At 40.0% G+C, this 19,589-nt stretch overlaps 1 protein-coding gene across 1 annotated transcript; it reads left to right on the forward strand.

Moving 5' to 3' along the window:
* Positions 1-1,600: 1,600 nt before the first annotated feature.
* On the forward strand, positions 1,601-19,343 carry Fbxw2 (F-box and WD repeat domain containing 2; the record flags this gene model as incomplete). Its single annotated transcript, XM_013030106.1, has 5 exons — positions 1,601-1,802; positions 3,765-3,898; positions 6,943-7,029; positions 9,021-9,190; positions 18,675-19,343. Coding segments are annotated over 5 exons (882 nt in total), but the record flags the coding sequence as incomplete, so codon positions are not given.
* Between the last annotated feature and the right edge of the window lie 246 nt (positions 19,344-19,589).

Consider the following 19,589-nt stretch of genomic DNA (forward strand, 5'->3'; position numbering starts at 1 on the left):
GCTCAAGTGGTACAGTGCTCACCTTGAGCTGAAGAGCTGAGGGACAGCTCCTAGGCCCAGAGTTCAAGCCCCATGACTGACAGAAAAACAAGACAAAACAAAAACCAGTGGCTTTAAACCAGGTACTATGGCTCATGCTTATTATTCTAGCTACTCAGGAGGCTGAGATCTGAGGATCGCAGTTCAAAGCCAACCCAGGCAGGAAAGTTTGTGAGACTCTTATCTCCAATTAACAACCAGAAAACTGGAAGTGATGCTGTGACTTAAAGTAGTAGACTGCTAGCCTTGAGTTAAAAAGCTTAGACAGCACCCAGGCCCTGAGTTCAAGCCCCATGACCCACCAAAAAAAAAAAGAAAGAAACAGTGGCTTTTGACTAATGGTGGAGTTGTGGTTGGTTTTATTTAGTCATTTCAGCCTTTTTAAAACTGGTTATTGGGTGGTTTCTTACAATACTATGTCCTGGTCATTATGACTATATTTAATATCTTCTCAAAGTATCTTTTTGTTGAGTCTTTAAATTAAAAGTAAATTGTGAGAAAAGAATTAACCATTAGGGCTCAATTTAATTAGACCAGAGTCTCGAATTGTCACCATGATTAATATAACATTGTCATTAGAGACAGGGAAAAAAAACTTTCTATTTTTTTTCCTACAGAATTTTAAGGAGCTTTATAAAAACAGTTTGAAAGTTCATTTGAATGCTTGCTGTGATTTATCACTGGTTTTCTTTGAGGCTTCTTCACATTATTTCAAGACCACGCAAGAGAAGACCAGTTTGTTTTTTGTAGAAGTTAGCCAGTGGTCTGAGCTAGTCATCTCCCGTGCCGCCGCCCCCCAACCACTCCCTCCCTCTCCCCTTCCCTCCTCCCCCTTCCCTCTCTCCTTCTTTCACCAATCCTGGGGCTTGAACTCATGGCCTGGGCACTGCTTCTGAGTTTTTTTTTTTTTTTTCTGCTGGGCTACTGCTGTACCACTTGAGCTACAACTCTCAGTTCTAGCCTTTTTTTTTTTTTTAATGCTTAATTGGAAATAAGATTCTCAGGGACTTTACTGTCTGGACTGACTTCAAACTGTGTGATACCCAGATCTCATCCTACCAAGTAGCTGAGATTTCAGGGATGAGCCACTTGTACCCAGTTCGGACGCTTATCTTTGACTTGCCTTTGCTTGTGTTTCAGCAAACAGCTTTACTAGCCAACTTTCCTTATGTATTTAGAACTGTTGGGTAGTAAACAAGCATACAGTCATAGGTAGCACCCAGCCATTTCAAACTCAGATCCAAAAACTCATACTACCCACAGATTCATGGAATTCTTCAATGAACGTACCAAGGGATGCTTTAATCTCTTTTTCATCACCTGGAGAATTAATGGGAAAATCTGAAACTTAAAAGCTTCGATTTTGTGATCCTATCCTAGTGCATTTGACAGCATTTTGGTGACTAAGCAACTTATATTTTCTCCATTTATTGGTTTTCTCATCATTAAAATGGGAATACTGGAGAAGGTGACCCTGAGGGTCTTTTTTGAGAATACTGTGTTTTGGGGATTGATTTTCCTTATTCGGGGTGTGTTTCATTAATAACTCCCCTGCTTTTCTTTTAAAGGGTCAGATGACTTGTCTGCAAAGCTGTGGGATGTGAGCACAGGGCAGTGTGTTTATGGCATCCAGACCCACACATGTGCAGCAGTGAAGTTCGATGAGCAGAAGCTTGTGACAGGCTCCTTTGACAACACTGTGGCCTGCTGGGAATGGAGTTCCGGAGCCAGGACCCAGCACTTCCGAGGGCACACGGGGGCGGGTGGGTTACTCTTTTCCAGGGGTTTTTACAATAGAGCCTATCGCTTTAAAACTAGGAACCAAGTATGTCAGCCCCCTCACCCCCTTAATTGATCTGCCATTCTCTCCTCCTCCTCATTTGGAATGTTGTTCACAATTTTGCTTTTCCTTAGCCCATTGAAAAATATCTGTGTACCTTTAAGCTGAGAGTGGTGGTTTTTCCTCTCCTAGTTGGTTTATATCCTGGTGAGCAGTCAGTTCATGTGATTTTTGTCAGATTCTGTCCTTCCAAAATGACTTAAATCCTAAACGTAGAAATTCAGCAAAATTCGTTTTGTAGATTTGGGGCTGAATGTCTTTGAAATGAATATGGTCTCCCCTGTTTTATGTCTAGGTAGAGCTCAGTTTGGAGGTGATTAACAGACAACTACCTAGAGATAAAATGAAACTGATACCTAAGTGTCTCCTGATAAATGTATAGCAGCTTTGGGGACAGAAAACTATTTTTTTAAAGGTAGCCTTGAGCTTCTCCTGTTGGATTTCATTTTGGAACTGCATAGTGAGCTACTCTCAGCATCTTGTGCAGTGCCGGCCTTCTTTCCTTCCTCCATTTATGTACTGCTTTAGCCTCTTAAGAGTCACAGTCTGTGCTCTTTGACATCATATTTATGAGTAGCCTTCCAAGACTTGCTCTCTGCTGTAGGTTCTCCCAAGTTTGTATTGCTGTTAAATGACAGATCATATGATAGCCTTACCTCACCACCAGATCACCTCCATAGGATAGAGTCTGTCTTGTTCACTCTTATACTGTGTCTGTGCTCAGTAATTCTTTCAGGTACACCTGTAGGTACACCTGTGTGGGGTTTGGGTTTTTTTTTTTTTGAGTACTAAAAACAGTTTTCCCATTTTATTTATTTTGTACATTTTGCTTCAGTCTTTGTTATCTCCTTTACAACTCAATCTATCTGTTTTAGAAATCAATATTTGGTGATGTGTGATTCAGTATGGAACTTACATGTTAAACTGGTTGTTACATTTCCCAGTGTCAAGGTATATCATGACTTCCAGATGGTTTTTTTTTTTCCTGGTCAAGTTGGAGATCCTGTTCTAAAAAAAATGTTCCATTTGCTGTTTTCTGGACATTGTGGTGGCTTTTCTTAAATCCATGCTTTTCCTGTTCCTTTTTCCAACATAATTCTTTTCCTTTTCTTGATATAAAATGCTTATTCTTCAGGGCCTATTTCCAATACCACCTCTTCCCTGAAGTCCTCCCTGATAGGCCTGTGCAGACTTAGTCATTCTCCATGGTGTTTCCCTAGCAAGAGGTAAACTTTTTTTCTAGACTTCTCTTCCCAGATTTAAATTCCTTTAAAGGAAGTACTACTATCTTCATCTCCAGGTTCTCAGTGTCCTTTAGAACTTAAAGACAGAAAGAAATACTGAATGTTCTACTACTGTACCTGCACAGATTTAACTGCTAGGTATTACTATATTGAATGAATGACTTAGTTTGCCCTTTTTCTCTTTACATTGGTTTTTCTTAACAGAGTCCTGTTTTGAAGCTTAAAATTCTTCACATTTTTCTTTTACTATCATTACAAACCTGAATAAAGTCATGTATGTTCTGTTTTTCTACATAGGCTAAGTAAAAATTTGTGTAATATCAGGCAGATGGTTTTAGGAAGTGCCATTATCTCTATGACTGGTTGTGTGTTGCACTTTGAAGCTGGCACAAGTGTAAGAGGTTGTATTGTTCTTGGAATTTTCCAACTTTAATAAATTTTAATAATGATAATTTTACAATAGGTTTTTAAAATTTAAATCATAATATTGCTGGTTGAGTAGCAAGCACCATTATAGTAACTCTTGTTAGGGAATTAAACCATTAGGCAGCTAGGAAGAATAAACAGTGCTGAACGTTTGTTAAACAAAGATCCACTGGCAGAAGGGTATGTTTTAACTTTGTGTATGTTATATGCACTAGTGTTTAGCGTGGACTACAACGATGAACTGGATATCTTGGTGAGTGGCTCTGCAGACTTCACTGTGAAAGTTTGGGCTTTATCTGCTGGGACATGCCTCAATACACTCACCGGGCACACGGAATGGGTTACTAAGGTAGGAAAACTTAAGAAGCCTCCTGATGTCAGGCTTTTCATTTGTGGGAATGGATGATGGCAGATACTACCGTACAGTGGTAAGAGATGGTGGTGCAGCCGGTGGAATAGATACATGCACTCTATTCCATGATAGTGTGCAGCATCTATATGGGGGATAAAGAATCATAGGGACAGGGAAGGTGGTGTAGTGGTACAGTGCTTGAGTAGCAGGCATAAAGCCCTGAGTTTGATTCCTCAGTATCACATTAAAAAAAATCAGTAAGATTAATAAAATCAAAAGAAAAAACCTTAAAAAAGTCACAGATAGCTGGTAGGTTTTAGATTGGGTAGATAGTTAGACCTTTCTTCTAAAATAGGTGAGGCTAAAGAGAGTCGTGAATTTATCACCTGCTGGATTTTATGATCATTAAGTGACATGTTGGGCTAGCACCCAGCACAGTGCCTGATGCTTACTATCAGGTCTCAGTTGAATCTGCAACCCAGGCTTCTGAACAAGTAAATCTTGCCTTTCTTCTTACCTTATGCTGATTGATTGATTGGTTTTAACTGGCTAGGCCCAGCCAGGCACCTGTGGCTCCTGCCTACCTGTTTGAGAGAATTGTAGTTTGAGGCCAGCCTGGATATACATGGGAGATCCTTTCTTAACTAGTAGCTGCATGCAGTGGCACACACCTGTCATCCCAGCTATGCTAGAGGCTAAAATCAAGGTGATCATAGTTCCAGGCCAGCAGAAAAGTCCATAGAGTTTCATTTCAGTACAAGAAGCTGAGCATAGTGATGCATGCATGTTATCCCAGCTACTACAAGAAGCATAAAGTCAGTAGATCAATATGGACGTGAACCATATCTCAAAAATAACAAGCACAAGCTGGGCACCAGTGACACACACCTGTAATCCTAGCTACTCAGGAGGCTGAGATCTGAGAATCACTGTTTAAAACCAGCCTGGGCAGGAAAGTCTGTGAGACTCTTACCTCTAATTAAACACCAAATAATCAGAAATGGCTCTGGCTCAAGTAGTAAAGTAGTAGAGCGCTTACCTTGAGCTGAAGAGCTCAGGGATCGCGTCCAGGCCTAGAGTTCAAGCCCTACAACCCACCAAAACAAACAAACAACAACAACAAAAGCAAGCACAGAAAAGAGCTGGAGGAGTGCCATTGTTATAGTGCCTATGTAGCAAGCATGAGGTCCTAAATTCAAATCCTCCCAAACAAACCCTAAAACCTAGTATGCATCGATTATTCCAAATGCAGTAGAATGTTAGCTTCTTTTACATTACTCTTACTGTTAATATTATTATTACTATTGCTTAGAATTTTTATTTCATCTTCACCATGGTTATGTGAAAGAAGATAACCAAAATATACAGGTAGAGCTGAAGGTATAGTTGTAGAGTTCTTGCTTAGTATGTGTTTTGAAACTCTCAGTTTCATTTCCAGCAACAAAGTGGTGGGTGTATGTGTGTGTGATGTAAATGATATGATGGTCTTGTCTAGGGTTGGAAAATTACATATATAATTTATACATATATAACAGATATATACACACACATATATACATATACTGTATATTTTTTATAGTGCACATTTCTGAAAAGTGATTATTTGCGTTTACTAATTTGCCTATGGATTTTTTCTTTGGATATTCTTCTGTTCAGTCACATTTATAATTTTTAAAAGATAATGTCTGCTTTCAGGCTAAAGATAAGACTAATTACAGCCAACATTGGATACCTTTAGATACTTTATTTTTTTGTCAATCTTGGGCTTGAACTCAGCCTGGGCACTGTCCCTGAGCTCTTCAGCTCAAGGCGACTGCTCTACTGCTTGAGCCACAGTGCCACTTCTGGTTTTCTGGTAGTTAATTGGAGATAAGAGTCTCATGAACTTTCCTGCCTGGGCTAGCTTTGAACCGCAGTCCTCAAATCTCAGCCTCCTAAGTAGCTAGGATTATAGGCATGAGTAACTAGTGTCTGGGTAGATACTTGTTTTTTTTTGTCAGTCGTGGAGCCTGAACTCTGGGCATGATCACTGTCCCTCAGCACTTCAGCTCAAGGCTAGCGCTCTACCACTTGAGCCACAGTGCCACTTCCAGCTTTTTCTGCTTATGTGGTGCTGAAGAATTGAACCCAGGGCCTCATGCATGCAAGGCAAGCACTCTACCACTGAGCCACCTTCCCAGCCTACTTTATTTATACTTTTTTTGAGACAGGATCTTACAATAAGTAATTCAGGCTGTCCTTAATCCTCCTGTTTTGGGATTACAGGTGTGTGTCATCACACCTGGCAAGATACTACTTATAGTAAAAATAGTTGTAATAAAAATCTTGGTAGGAGTTAATAGGATAATACAGTTATAGCTTAGTCATTCTAGTATTTCATATTAGCTCAACTCTTACTCACTTTTCTTCCCCTCCTCCCTCCCTTCCCCTCTCTTCCTTTCTCTTCTCTCCTCCCCTTCCCTCTTCTCCCTTCCCCTCCCCTCTTCCCTCTTCCCCCCTCTTCCCCCCTCTTCCCCCCTCTTCCCCCCTCTTCCCCCCTCTTCCCCCCTCTTCCCCCCTCTTCCCCCCTCTCTCTTCCCTCTTCTACCCTCCCCTCCCCTCCCCTGTTTCAAGACTAAGTCTTGAACTTAGGGCATTTTGGCATCTATCATTTGAACCACACTTCCAGCCCTGTTTTTTTCACTGGCTATTTTTAGGATAGAGTCTTAATTCCTTCCTGTGTTTTCAGCAAAGCCACAATCCACCTACTTGAAAACAAAACATTTACCATTAATTGTACAAATGGGTAATCTACCTACTTTAGACTTCTCATTATTGCTGGGATCACAGGCACACACACCACCATGTCCAGCTTCCCTCAGTGGGCATGGTGTCTTGGACTTTTTTGTTCATGCTGGCCTGACGCCTCAATTCCTTTCCATCTCAACTTCCCACATAGCTTGGATGACAAGTGTGCACCTTGTGTCCAGTTATGAGTATAAAATCTGTGTAGGAACAGCGTTGAAAAGCTTTTTGTATAACATAGATCTTCATATTTGCAGGTGGTTTTACAGAAGTGCAAAGTCAAGTCTCTCTTGCATAGCCCTGGAGACTATATCCTCTTAAGTGCAGACAAATATGAGATCAAGGTGAGTTTTTTTCCTCTACTAATTGTCTCACTAAAGAAAAACAGGAAAGAGAAGGAAATTGAAGAGGGATAACAAAGGCAAAATATTCCAAGACCTATATAGGGTTTGCTGTTGGTGGTGGTATTGGTTTTTGCTTTTTTTTTTTTTTGTCTTTTTAAGGGGATAGAGGAGGGTCCTGAGATGGAAGAAGCAAGGGTGAGAAAATGTAGTCATGGTATTCAGTATACACTATGTGGAAAATGAGCTGTGCAATTTGTGGGTGGGGATGGGATGGGGAAACTGGAGGAAAGGGAAGGAAGGGATGATATTGTCCAAAAACAATCGTACTTACTACCCGATTTGGGAAATGGTAACCCCTCTGTACAATACCTTAATAATAATAAAATTATATTAAAAAACATTCCAAGGCTAAGTGCTATGCAGTTTCTAACCCTGTTTTTCAAATGAAATCCACAAAAAAAGATTTCTCTCATTCTTTCTGTTTTGGAGACAGATTCTTTTTTCTTTTTTTTTTTTTTTTTGGTGGGTCATGGGGCTTGAACTCTGGACCTAGGGCGTTGCCCCTGAGCTCAAGGTGAATGCTTTGCCACTTGAGCCACAGCGCCACTTCTGGTTTTCTGGTGGTTAATTGGAGGTAAAAGTCTCAGGGACTTTCCTGCCTGTGCTTGCTTTGAACTGCAGTCTTCAGATCTCAGCCTCCTCAGTAGCTAGGATTACAGGCGTGAGCCACCAGTGCCTGGCTGGAGACAGATTCTTGCTGTGTAGTATAGGGTGGGCCGTAAAGTCATGATCCTCCTGCTTTAGTCTCCTAAGTATTTAGGTTATAGGGATGTGTCACCAAGCTTTACTGTATTTTGCTTTCTTTTCCTTATTTTTTCTTGATCTCTTCCTCTCCCTCTTTCCTTTTTTCCTTTTTCTGTTCTTGGTATGGTAGTGGGGATTGAACCTAGGACATCTCATGCTTCCCAGGCAAATGCTTTGCCACTTAAGCTACATCCCTATCTCTTTTGATTTTGAGAGCTAGTCTTGCCCACTTTTCCCAGCAGATTTTTTTTCTTTTTCTTTTTGTCGGACGTGGGGCTTGAACTCTGGGCCTGAGCGCTGTCCCTCAGCTCTTCAGCTCAAGGCTAGCACTTTACCAGTTGGGCTACAGCACCACTTCCTGTTTTCTGGTGGTTTATTGGAGATAAGAGTTACATGGACTTTCCTGCCCAGACTGGCTTTGAACTGCGATCCTCAGATCTCAGCCTCCTGAGTAGCTAGGATTATAGGTGTGAGCCACTGTTGCCCGGCTTCCCAGCAGATCTTGAATTTCATTATCCTATGTCTGCCTCCCAAGTAGCTGGAATTATAAGCCCTTACTCTTTTCTTTCTTTTTTTTTTGTGCCCTTACTCTTTTCTTAAGGCACATGCCTCCTCCCTTCCTCAAGTCTTAGATCTAAACTATGAAAACATTCATTTGTTTTAACAATTTGCAAAGAATTCATACAATGAAATCATCCTTTTTTTTTTTGTCATTTGTGGGGCTTGAACTCTGGGCTTGGACGCTGTCCCTATGCTCTTCAGCTCAAGGCGAGCACTCTACTGCTTGAGCCACAGTGCCACTTCCGGTTTTCTAGTGGTTTATTGGAGATAAGAGTCTCACGGACTCTCCTGCCCGGGCTGGCTTTGAACCGTGATCCTCAGATCTCAGCCTCCTGAGTAGCTAGGATTACAGATGTGAGCCACCGACACCCGGCAAATTCGTACATTTTTATTTCATCTTTTAAACTGTGTGGTAGGCATTGGTCTTCATTACAAGAACAAGGATTCAGAAAGGCAAAGTATTTTCCTTAACATTATACAGGAGAATCCGAATTTAATTCCATAACTCTTAACTAGGTATTTGCTGCATATTTTACTTTTGTCTTTAGCAAATTCAAGCATCATTGAAAACCACATTGTTTAAGACTAGCCTTCTGTGGTGACATGACCTTTTTTTCCCCCTGTAGATTTGGCCAATTGGGAGAGAAATCAACTGCAAGTGCTTAAAGACATTGTCTGTCTCCGAGGATAGAAGTATCTGCCTGCAGCCAAGGCTTCATTTTGATGGCAAATACATTGTCTGTAGCTCAGCACTTGGTCTCTACCAGTGGGACTTTGCCAGTTATGATGTTCTCAGGTAATGTTTCCTTGTGCCATATGCTTTACCTTTGAAAATCTACTGCATTTCAGACTAAATGTTTGAATGTACTAGTCAGAAGCTTGCTTTTAGAAAATACTTACCAGTTATAAACATATTGAATCAGTTATACATATTGAATCGTTCATACATGTTCTAGAGAAATCAAGCAAATTGAGGAAGGGTTAAATGCTACTACGTAAAGATCTGGTTTTTCTAATCCTTCCCTTACTCTGAATCACAAATACTTCCCCTTGCAGGATTTAATATATGAGAAGTTTGGATGAGATCTCTCATACCTCCTTCCATTCTGATATTTTAAGTTTTACTTCAAGTCAGTAGGAATTCTGCATTGTTACACAAGCCTGGTAAATCTCAACAGTGTCTACATGTTAAACAGCCTTTTTTTGACTAGTAGAAATAGAATTACTTAGAAAAAGTGTAATTTGCAGGGTTTCCCTCCAAAGAAGTAAATAAGAGATCCATGGACAAACAACTTTTTTATACCACAGACTCTCCCCCCCTCCCCCCCCCGCCCCTGCCAGAAGAGTGGCAGTATCTCAGCATATTTGAAGTTCATAGCAGCTGGTGTCACAAATGTCATGTGATACATTGAGAGAATTTACTCTAGGGATAGACTTTGGTTTAGGTGCAAAGTCTTACGGCATTGGTAACTCTCTTTGCCAAAGACCAGTGATGGTCTGTATGACCTGGAGCCTGCTGATATTTTTGGCCCACAACCTGGTTGTTGTTGTTTGATAGGTTTCCCTCCCCCCATTTTGGAACAACCAGTTAGGACAAACCTTACTCTACCAAAAAAATTCTTTAGCTGAAAACATTTCTTTTAATTTCCTCCCCCCAAAAAAAATCCTCATAATTTTTCTGTCTTTTTTATTTAAGATAGATCTCTTCTATGAGATCTTTCTTTTCTGTCCCTATTTTTTTGTTCAATTTGAAGTAATTTTAACACAGGTTTTTGAATTTAGATAAAACTTCATCAAAATAAAATGTGCTCAGTAGCACTATTTTAGTAAAAACCAAGAAGGAAACAATCTCAAATTATCTTTCCATACAATAATTTATAAAAAACACATTTGTTTCTAAAGTAATTTTTTTCCTGACATGAGGCATTTTGGTACAGTAAGAAATTATTGAAAGATTTATTTTGGGAGAAAATAACATTTTCATATCTGTAACTTAGAGCAGTAAATCTTTTGATCATGGCAGTTTCATCAGCTCTGGTTACCATGCAGCTCCATTGAGAAAGAAATGTAGGGAAGTCAGTTAAGACAAAAAGTTGGGCCCTACTGTCTATTAAAATAAACCTTTTGGCCACATCTCAAGACATCCAGGGTTCCTCATAGGATGCTAGGAGTTGACTAGTTGGGGTTCCATTAGTGGGATCCTCTTGGGTATCTTTAGTCTGCAGAGATTGCCATGTTGGAGGTGGATTCTACTTCCCACGTCCCCATCCCCTTTTCTCCAGAGATAGTTCTTTCTCCAGTGTTTCCATTTATGGCAGAGGCAGCATGTCTTTTGATAACGTGGCCCCTTAGTGTATTCAGTTTTCCAATGTCCTGATTCTCCACATAACATTTTTCCTTTGGGTTACTATAATCAGCCTACTGTAGTTTTCTCAGTTTATTCCTCCAGGAATCTTCCTTTAGAGTTCGAACTTTAATCTATAGCCTATATTTAACCTTAATTGGGCTTACCTCTTTATCTGCAACTAATCTTTATTTTGTTCTATTAAATCCTGGTAATTGACAACCTCACAAGTTAAGATGGGTAACTGGTACTGACTGGCTAGTAAAAGATACTCTCAGAGGTGTTTCTCTACTGGGTCTGGACTGGTAATAATCTTTTTCTGGGTCACTGTTAAGCATCCTAGAAATAGGTTAGGATGTTCATTCTTTCCCTGCGTGATATCCCTTAATCTTATGTAGTAGCTGTTTTATTGCTTCAGTTAAGCAATTAATCATATACCTTTTACATTATACATTGGCATTCCTAATTTGGTAGTTACACTTTGGCTCCTCCTTAGGAATGGTAGCATTTCCCATTGATTTAGTTGTATCACTGAAATGGACGTCATCAGCGTCAGTCCGAGCTGCCATCCAAACATTTGCTTCGTTTCAGGAATGCACCAGACTGAAGGTAGAACTTATAAGTCCTTTTAAATTAGGTGAAAAGTAATGGCTACAACCACCTAACTACTTGGTAGTTTAAAGTTGTAGATAGTTTAGATTCATGGAGAAATTTCCCAGAATCCTTAGAAAATGCTAGTTTTTCTCTACAATGAGACATAATGGCCATCCGAAAAATCTGTACATAGAGAATTTCATTCATTTTCCCTCCCTTTTGCAAAATAAATGTAGTTAGAGACTAGTATGAAAATAAAAACTCCCATTTAATACAAAACTTATACAAAATTTTGTTACCTAACTTATATTGAGGTCATATTGGCTGCAATAGTAACTTTATTAGTTAATCTAATATTTCTAATTCTTTAAAATTCTTCTTAATGGAGAATCACAAGAAATTCTAACTGGTTCCCATCTTCATTTTCTTTTCTTGTTTTTTTGTTTTCAAATCTCTAATTGTTACTTTCTTCTACTACCCTCCCATCTTCATTTTCTTTTGGCCTTGTGAGATTCAACTCCTGGTTCTCAGGCTTGCCTATTTCTGTCACTGGAGAATGAAGGAGACGACCTTCAGCTTTCCAGTTCCTAGGGGAAAATCTCAGGTCCTTCAGATCTAATCTACACATGAAAAGAGTTTCAGGCTGTTTCACAAAAAGGAGAGTCTCACTGGTGAAAGTTTTAGCAAGGATTTATTTTACTATAACAGGGTTAAAAGTAGGGAGAAATAGAAAGAGAAACATTTCCTGCTCCCTGTGCAGAAAATAGACTGTGATCTGTATGACTTTATGTACATTTTTCATTTCCTCTGTGCCTCAGTTTTTTTTTTTTAATTTACAAAGTGAGATTTAAATAAAATGCCTGTGGTAAAGACCTAGTACTGGAATTAGCAAATCTCTGTTACTAACTGTGAAACCCTACATTTGAGGCTGAATGTGGTGGTTTATACCTATAATCCCAGGTACAAGGGATCTGGCATTTGAGAAGATAGTCAGTTGAGGCTAGCTTGGGCAAAAAAACGAGACCCTACCTATCTCAGACAGTAAACCAGATTTAGCTTGCACGAATGGTCCTCGCTACTTGGGACAGCCCATAGGTAGAAGGATCAACATCCAAGCCAGAGTGGTCAAAACCACATAAACCTACCTAAAAATATCAGGAGGGGCTGAAAATGTAGCACAAATGGCTGAGTACTTGGTAGGCCCTAAGTACTGCTTCCCCCCCCCCCCCCCCCGCCCAAAAGCTAGAAACCTGTTTATATTTTACCTCTTGTACTTCATACTTGTGGTGAATTCCCCTGTTAACAATTCACAGTGTTAATGTTCCACAGCATGATTCAGGAAATGCTGACCTTGAGGAGTGGGGAACATTGAACATTCTTTTCATTGTTTTTATGCATGACAATCTATTTGAGGTCAGCTTGCGTGAAGTGCGAATATACTACCCAGAAGGACCTGGCTGGGCCATGTCTCTCTGGTCACAAAGTTATAACCTCATTTATTTCTTCCTGTTCCTCAGACCAACATTTCTGATATTTTCAGAGCTGTGAGAATTCTTTCTAGAAGTGGTTATTGATTATGCTTTGAGTAAAAACTGGTTGAAACTGACTCCAAAATACTCTAAACTCTCCACTTGTAAATGGAGAAATAGTAATTCTGATAGTAATTTTGCACAGATTTCCAATGTCCTACACCAACATTCATCCATCCTTGGCTGACTTGTCTAATATTTAATGAGCCACAAAGATAGGAGGCATCAAAAATTCTTTTGCTGGAACTTTTTTCCAAAGGGAAACATTCCATTAGTTACCCTAGGAAAGCTGTATCTTTTCCAAATGAATTTAGCTTTTATTTTGAATAAAAACTTCGAGGTAAGGTGGTATGGTGATATCAATGCTTAGTAGTTGATAAAGGCTCTATTTGATCTTGTGTTTTCCTGTCTCTTATATGTTCCCCTACTCAGAATGGCATCTGAAGAGTCCTAGAATGTTCTCTTGGTTTTTTTTAGTGTTTGAATATACTATCTTAAAAAAAAAAAAGAAGAACCTTCAGGACTATTACTGATAGGAAGGGTTAGGTTCAGAGTTTTCATTGATAAAGAGGCTATTTCATCTCAGCCTTTCCCCTCTCCAAACACAAATAAACTAACCTCTTTTGAAGCCCTACAAATCCTGTGGCCTGAGTTGCTAGGACCTCACAGGGCCATTTAAGCTTTGAAGCTAACTGAAAAGAAGCAAAGCACAAATGACAGCATGTTACTCAAATCAGTCCAAGACATGATGCAGTCTCTAGAGCTAGGTTATCTCAGTGCAATAGGCAAGGTTACTTAGGTTCAGGAACCAGACTGCCAGCAGGGAAGCCTGTTTACAGTTCTAAAGTGTTCAAAACAAAGTCCTGAAAGCCTGTCAAGACCTGTGTTCTTGAGCAACATATTAATGTTTCAGTCTTTGGCATCATTATCTTTACTATTCTTAAGTACTGTCCCCAGACTCACCCAGTTTCCAGCTTTATGATGATGATGTAAGGCTTACCAGATTTTCTAGCTGTTTTTTGTTTCCTTTAAATCTCTTTGTAGGCATTTACCTGTATTTATCTGTGTTTTTTGCACTACTTCTTTTCATTGAATATCTATGTATGTGTTGGGCATTTTGTTGTGTACTGGGAAGCCTAAGAGATACCGGACTCATGGAAATAAGAATAGTAAGGGAAAAATGATACTCACTAGCTAATTACAGAGGCTAGGTAAATTGCAATCATAGTGTGCCTAGCTCACATGAGTTTTCAGAGCTGTCCAAATCATTTCTAGAAATGATTGTTGACTGTTACTCAGTTCTCAGCACCACAAAAAGATACATACATATAAAAGTTAATTATATACAAATTGTTTATTGATTGGACTAAAAGGAACATAAAATGGTGTTTGCTTTCAGGAAGAGATCTTGGGAGCTGCTGTAAAGTATAGCATGTATACTTTATGTATCAGAGGTAGGCATATAGTAATAGATGTGAGAGATTGGTCTGTTTGAGAAATTCATCAGTGTTCTTGGAGATGGAAGGACAGTTGGAAGCAATCAGATTAAGAATTGAAGCAAGATGACAACAGAATCAGATTTTAGTAGGTAATTGATTAAAAGGTGCTAAGAATAGATGAGGAGAAACCAATAGGAAGCTGTTGAAAGTAGTGCTGGCAAAGATGGTGTTTTGGACCTGAGATGTGCTAGTAGAGATAGTAATGAATACATTTGAAAAGAGTTAGTAAGGTAGAGCCTGGTGATTAAATAAATATGTGATTTGAGTAAGGAGGATAGTTAGACTGTTGCCATGTTTCCTAGCTTAAGCGTTTGGATGAATTAGCAAGTGAGGAAACAGAAGTCGGTTTGGCTAATAAATTCAGTTTGGGACAGATTTTATGTGAAGAACTTTGTCTTATTCACTACTTAATCCTGGTTCTAACAGTGTTCAGCACACTTTAGGTTGTCAGTGAATACTTGCTGAGTGAATGAGCAAGTCATCTTAGGTGGGAAATGATAGATGAGTTGCTGGTTATGTAACTACTGGAGCAAACTAATCAGAACCCCTGTTTTGCCTTGTATGTTAATCACAATTTGCAGCTTCTCTTGGGATCAAGCCCCATCTTGTAGAACTATTTACGAAGGCTTGTATCATACAAAGTATTCAGCGATTTGAATAAGTGCTGTTGAAATTTTCTAAATGGCTACCTCTTTGAGCAGAGTTCCTTCCATTTTTAATCTAGCAAAGTGAGTTTATGCTTTAGTCTCCTTTTCTAGCAGAGGACTAATGTTTCTTAACTCTTTGCTTAGTTTTATTAGAAGTGTTGCCCTTATTGGCAGAATCAGAATTTTTTTTATCAGATGATCAATTGTAAGAGAAACTTATGCCTATGATAGAAGATTTGTAAACTTTAGGAATTTAAGTAATATATTAATCTGGATTTTTCAGTTCTATTTCTTCAGGAAAGAAAAAGTAAAACACTGTTCCTAGCTTAGCTAAGGAAAGGTAGATTGATTTGCTTACTCCTTGATACACCCATTATATCCACTTTGGTGTTTGTGCTGAGTCTTGTCTTATATTCTCTGACAGTGTGTGTTGTGCCTTCCCTATTCCTTTTTTTTTTTTTTAACTTTGTTGTTGTTTTAGAGGTGATACACAATGGGGTTACTTTTACATACATCTGGAAATAAGTACATTTTCTTTCACATAGTGTCTGTCATCTGTTCCCTCATTCTCTCCCATCTCTGCCTACTAGTTCCATAGTTCACTTTCATCAGTGTCCAGGGCAGCCAGTGTGCCCCACTGCTGTACTTTTTCATCCTTTTGCCTCTGATGTGCCCTGTCTCCACATTCCCACAGATGTGGGATATGAAGATACTGTATATAAGGTAAAGAATACAGAATCAACAAAAAAAGAAAGACCAAATTAAGAAAAAAATCCTTTGTTTCCATGTCTTTGGAGTTCATTTCAATATGTATATTATTTTATATACATATGAGGAGGTGCTGGGGTATTACACCTTTGTGATTCTCTCCTAGGACTATCCTCTTTGGTCTCACTGTATGTAAGTATCTAGAGTTCTGTGTCATTTGCCATATCCCAGTGTCTTTTAGACCTAATTTCTGCATTATCAGGGAAAATAAGCGCTGTTTGTCTCTCTGATCTTGGCTTACCTCACTTAACATGATTTGTTCTACTCCTATCCATTTCCCTGCAAATATTATTTTTTCTTTCTAATGTGTGCCTTCCCTATTCAATGGAGCAAACACTGAGATCCAGTGCGTCAGATATTCAGAACATATCCATCATTGGTATCCTTCTCCATTTTTTCAGGAATTGAATACCTCCATTGGAGATACACCTCTACTAGGATGGTCAGTGTCTCCCTCTCAGGAAAGAGCCAAATGCAGAAAGAAAAAAAAAAGCATAGGTCTGGAGTCAGACAGATCTGGGCTCAAATGAAGATCAATGTCATATTAGCTGTGTTGACCATGGCAGGACATTTTTCTCTCAGCTTCAGTTTATTTACGAGTATAGAGGAGATAGTACCTCTACCTCCATTTTAAGGGTTGAGGTGTAACGTTAATTATGATGAACTTCTGACCCATGGTAGATTAAAAATAAATAAATATTTCCCTCCTTTTCTTGTATCAAACTGAAACCTACTTCTTTGCCATTCTTCTCCTTTGAACCTAGTTCCATCTTCCTTTTTTTGGTCCGGTTGTGGGACCTGAACTCTTGGCCTGGGCACTGTCCCTCAGCTCTTCAGCTCAAGGCTAGCGCTCTACCACTTGAGCCACAGTGCCACTTCCGGCTTTTTTTCTTTTTGCATATGTGGTGCTGGGGAATCGAACCCAGGGCCTCAGGCATGCAAGGCAAGCGCTCTACCACTGAGCCACCTTGCCAGCTCCCCTAGTTCCATCTTCTAAAGCCTGTAATGTCTGGCCTCTCTTATACATCTTCCTCTGTTACGAGTAATAACGTGTAATTTCTGTGTCTCATTTTTTCTCTTCTGTTAGTGAATGTTCTGCAGCTGTTTTCACTTGCCCTTGTTACCATTCTCCCCTTCCCCCAACTGTAATTGGCTTGTTGGACATACTCTAATCTGTCGTTGTTAACACATAGACTAAACTCCCCTCCCCCAGAAGCCCAGTCTTATTACCATAGACAAGTACTTGTGCCCATGTCTTGAAGATCTTTTTCCAGTGCCTCCAAAAAAGACATTGACTTGCCAACCTTTTGCTTTACTAAAGGTGTAGACAACAGAAACCTTCCGCCCCACTTCTGTGCTGTTGTTTAGTTAGGTCTCTCTGTTTTGTGCCTTTGTTATTAAAATTTGAAATTTGCCACCCTGCAAACCCTCAGGTTTCTCTAATGACTTCTTACAAATTATTTTATTTATTTATTTTTTTTTTTGGGTCCGGTCATGAGGCCTGAACTCTGGGCCTGGGCGCTGTCCCTCAGCTCTTCAGCTCAAGGCTAGCGCTATACCACTTGAGCCACAGTGCCACTTCCGGCTTTTATCTTTTTTCTTATGTGGTGCTGAAGCATCGAACCCAGGGCCTCAGGCATGCAAGGCAAGCGCTCTACCACTGAGCCACCTTCCCAGCCTGTTCTTCTTACAAATTATTAATAAACGTTTCTAAATTATTTTGGAAACAATATTATCTGCCTCTTTTTAGAAAGAATCCTGTTTGTTTGCTGCCTGGAAAGTAGAGTAACAACTTTCATCCCTTGATTTTAGATTTATTTTGGGCTTCAGCATATTCCACTGTTACAGAATTTGAATAATAAAGACTTCTTACCTTGAGATGGATTGACTCTTGCCTTTTGGTTCTAGCTGATACTTGGCAGATTGTGTGAATCCTGACCTGCCTGGGCTTTGGTTTTCACATCTTAAAAACTGTTGAGTTACCTAACCTGTAAGACCCATTCTAGTCTGAATGAATATATTAAGTTTTTATAAATGTTAATCAGACATCACCTCTCCCCTAGATGCAGCCAGACTGAAAGATTTTTTTTCCCTTAGAAGTGGATTTTTGTTGTTGTTGTTGTTCCTGGGCTTGAACTCTGGGCCTGGGTGCTGACCCTTGAGCTCTTCAGCTCAAGGCAAGTGCTCTACCATTTGAGCCACAGAGCCACTTCTATTTTTCTGGTGGTTAATTAGAGATAAGAGTCTCATGGAGGGGGTTGGGGGGTATGGAAAGGGATGGGAAGGGGAAACAAAGGAGGAAGCAACAATGCTTGATAAGAAATGTACTCATCTTGCCCATGTAATTGTAACCCCTTTGTACAGTATTTTCACAATTAAAAAAAATAATTTATTATGTTAAAAAAAAAAGAGTCTCATGGACATTCCTGCCCAGGCTGGCTTTGAACCATGTTCTTCAGATCTCAGCCTCCTGAGTAGCTAGGATTACAGGAGTGAGCCACTGGCACCCAGCAGTCTGTGAGACTTTTTTTTTTCCTGCTGGTCCTGGGGCTTGAACTCAGGGCCTGGGTGCTGTCCCTGGGCTGCTCTTTTGCTCAAGGCTAGCACTCTACCACTTGAGCCACAGCATCACTTCTGGCTTTTTCTGTTTATGTGGTGATGAGGAATTGAACCCAGGGCCTCATGCATGTGAAGCAAGCACTCTACCACTGAGCCACCTTCCCAGCCCCTATGGATTTGTTTTTGTCCTTACAACTTCCTTTTTCTCAAAACTTTCATTTGCTCGCAGTTTGCTTGGATTTTTATACTGGTTTTAATTATATCTAGAAAAGATCCCAGTGCATGAAACAGAAACAAAAGTTGCCTCATGCCTTACGATTCCTAACTCTCATCCTTGTAGGGTCATCAAGACTCCTGAGGTAGCAAACCTGGCCTTGCTTGGCTTTGGAGACGTCTTTGCCCTGCTGTTTGACAACCGCTACCTGTATATCATGGACTTGCGGACTGAGAGCCTGATTAGCCGCTGGCCTCTGCCAGAGTACAGGAAGTCAAAGAGAGGCTCCAGCTTCCTGGCAGGCGAAGCGTCCTGGCTGAATGGACTGGATGGTCACAATGACACAGGCTTGGTCTTTGCCACCAGCATGCCTGACCACAGTATTCACCTGGTGTTGTGGAAGGAGCATGGCTGATGCCACAAGCTGCCACCACTGACTGACTTTGGGTACCGGGACAGTGGGTTTTCAGTGCAACCTCTGTGGCGGCCGACTGCATGAACCAAAGTTCTCACCCAATGGTATCATCACGCAGTGCACAATCACTTATCTATGTTTGCCAGTGGCCAGGGCTTGGGGCGGGGGTGGGCTTGTTTTATTGACATACAACACAGCATGCTAATGGGGTACACCATTGACTTCATTTGTACTTAGTTATGTTGCTCAGTATAAGGATGATTTGGGGCTCATCTTTTTTGAATGGAATACTGGTTTTAAGAAAGTTAAATGATTCATTAAGTTGCTAATTGGTTGCCTATAAAATCACATTGAGTCTGCTATTAAAGCTTTTTACCATAGCCTTTTTCTTTTCATTTAAAGTTGAAGTGGAGGTGCTATGATGTTGTTAGAGCAGCTTCTCTCATGGGGTTTAGCTTTTCTAAGAGCCAGCGTTACAAAGACCACTGAATCCTGTGACATTCATAACTACCAGACCTTTCCACCAAATGCCAGTCCTAGAGAAAATCTGTCTTCCAGCGCAAATCAAGTTCCATCAGCTGCTTGCTGATCATCCTAGACTAGTTCTTGGTAGAGTCAAGTTTGGC

The sequence above is a fragment of the Dipodomys ordii genome, unplaced genomic scaffold (genome assembly GCF_000151885.1).
Source record: "Dipodomys ordii isolate 6190 unplaced genomic scaffold, Dord_2.0 Scaffold127, whole genome shotgun sequence".
NCBI classification, from domain to species: Eukaryota; Metazoa; Chordata; class Mammalia; order Rodentia; family Heteromyidae; genus Dipodomys; species Dipodomys ordii.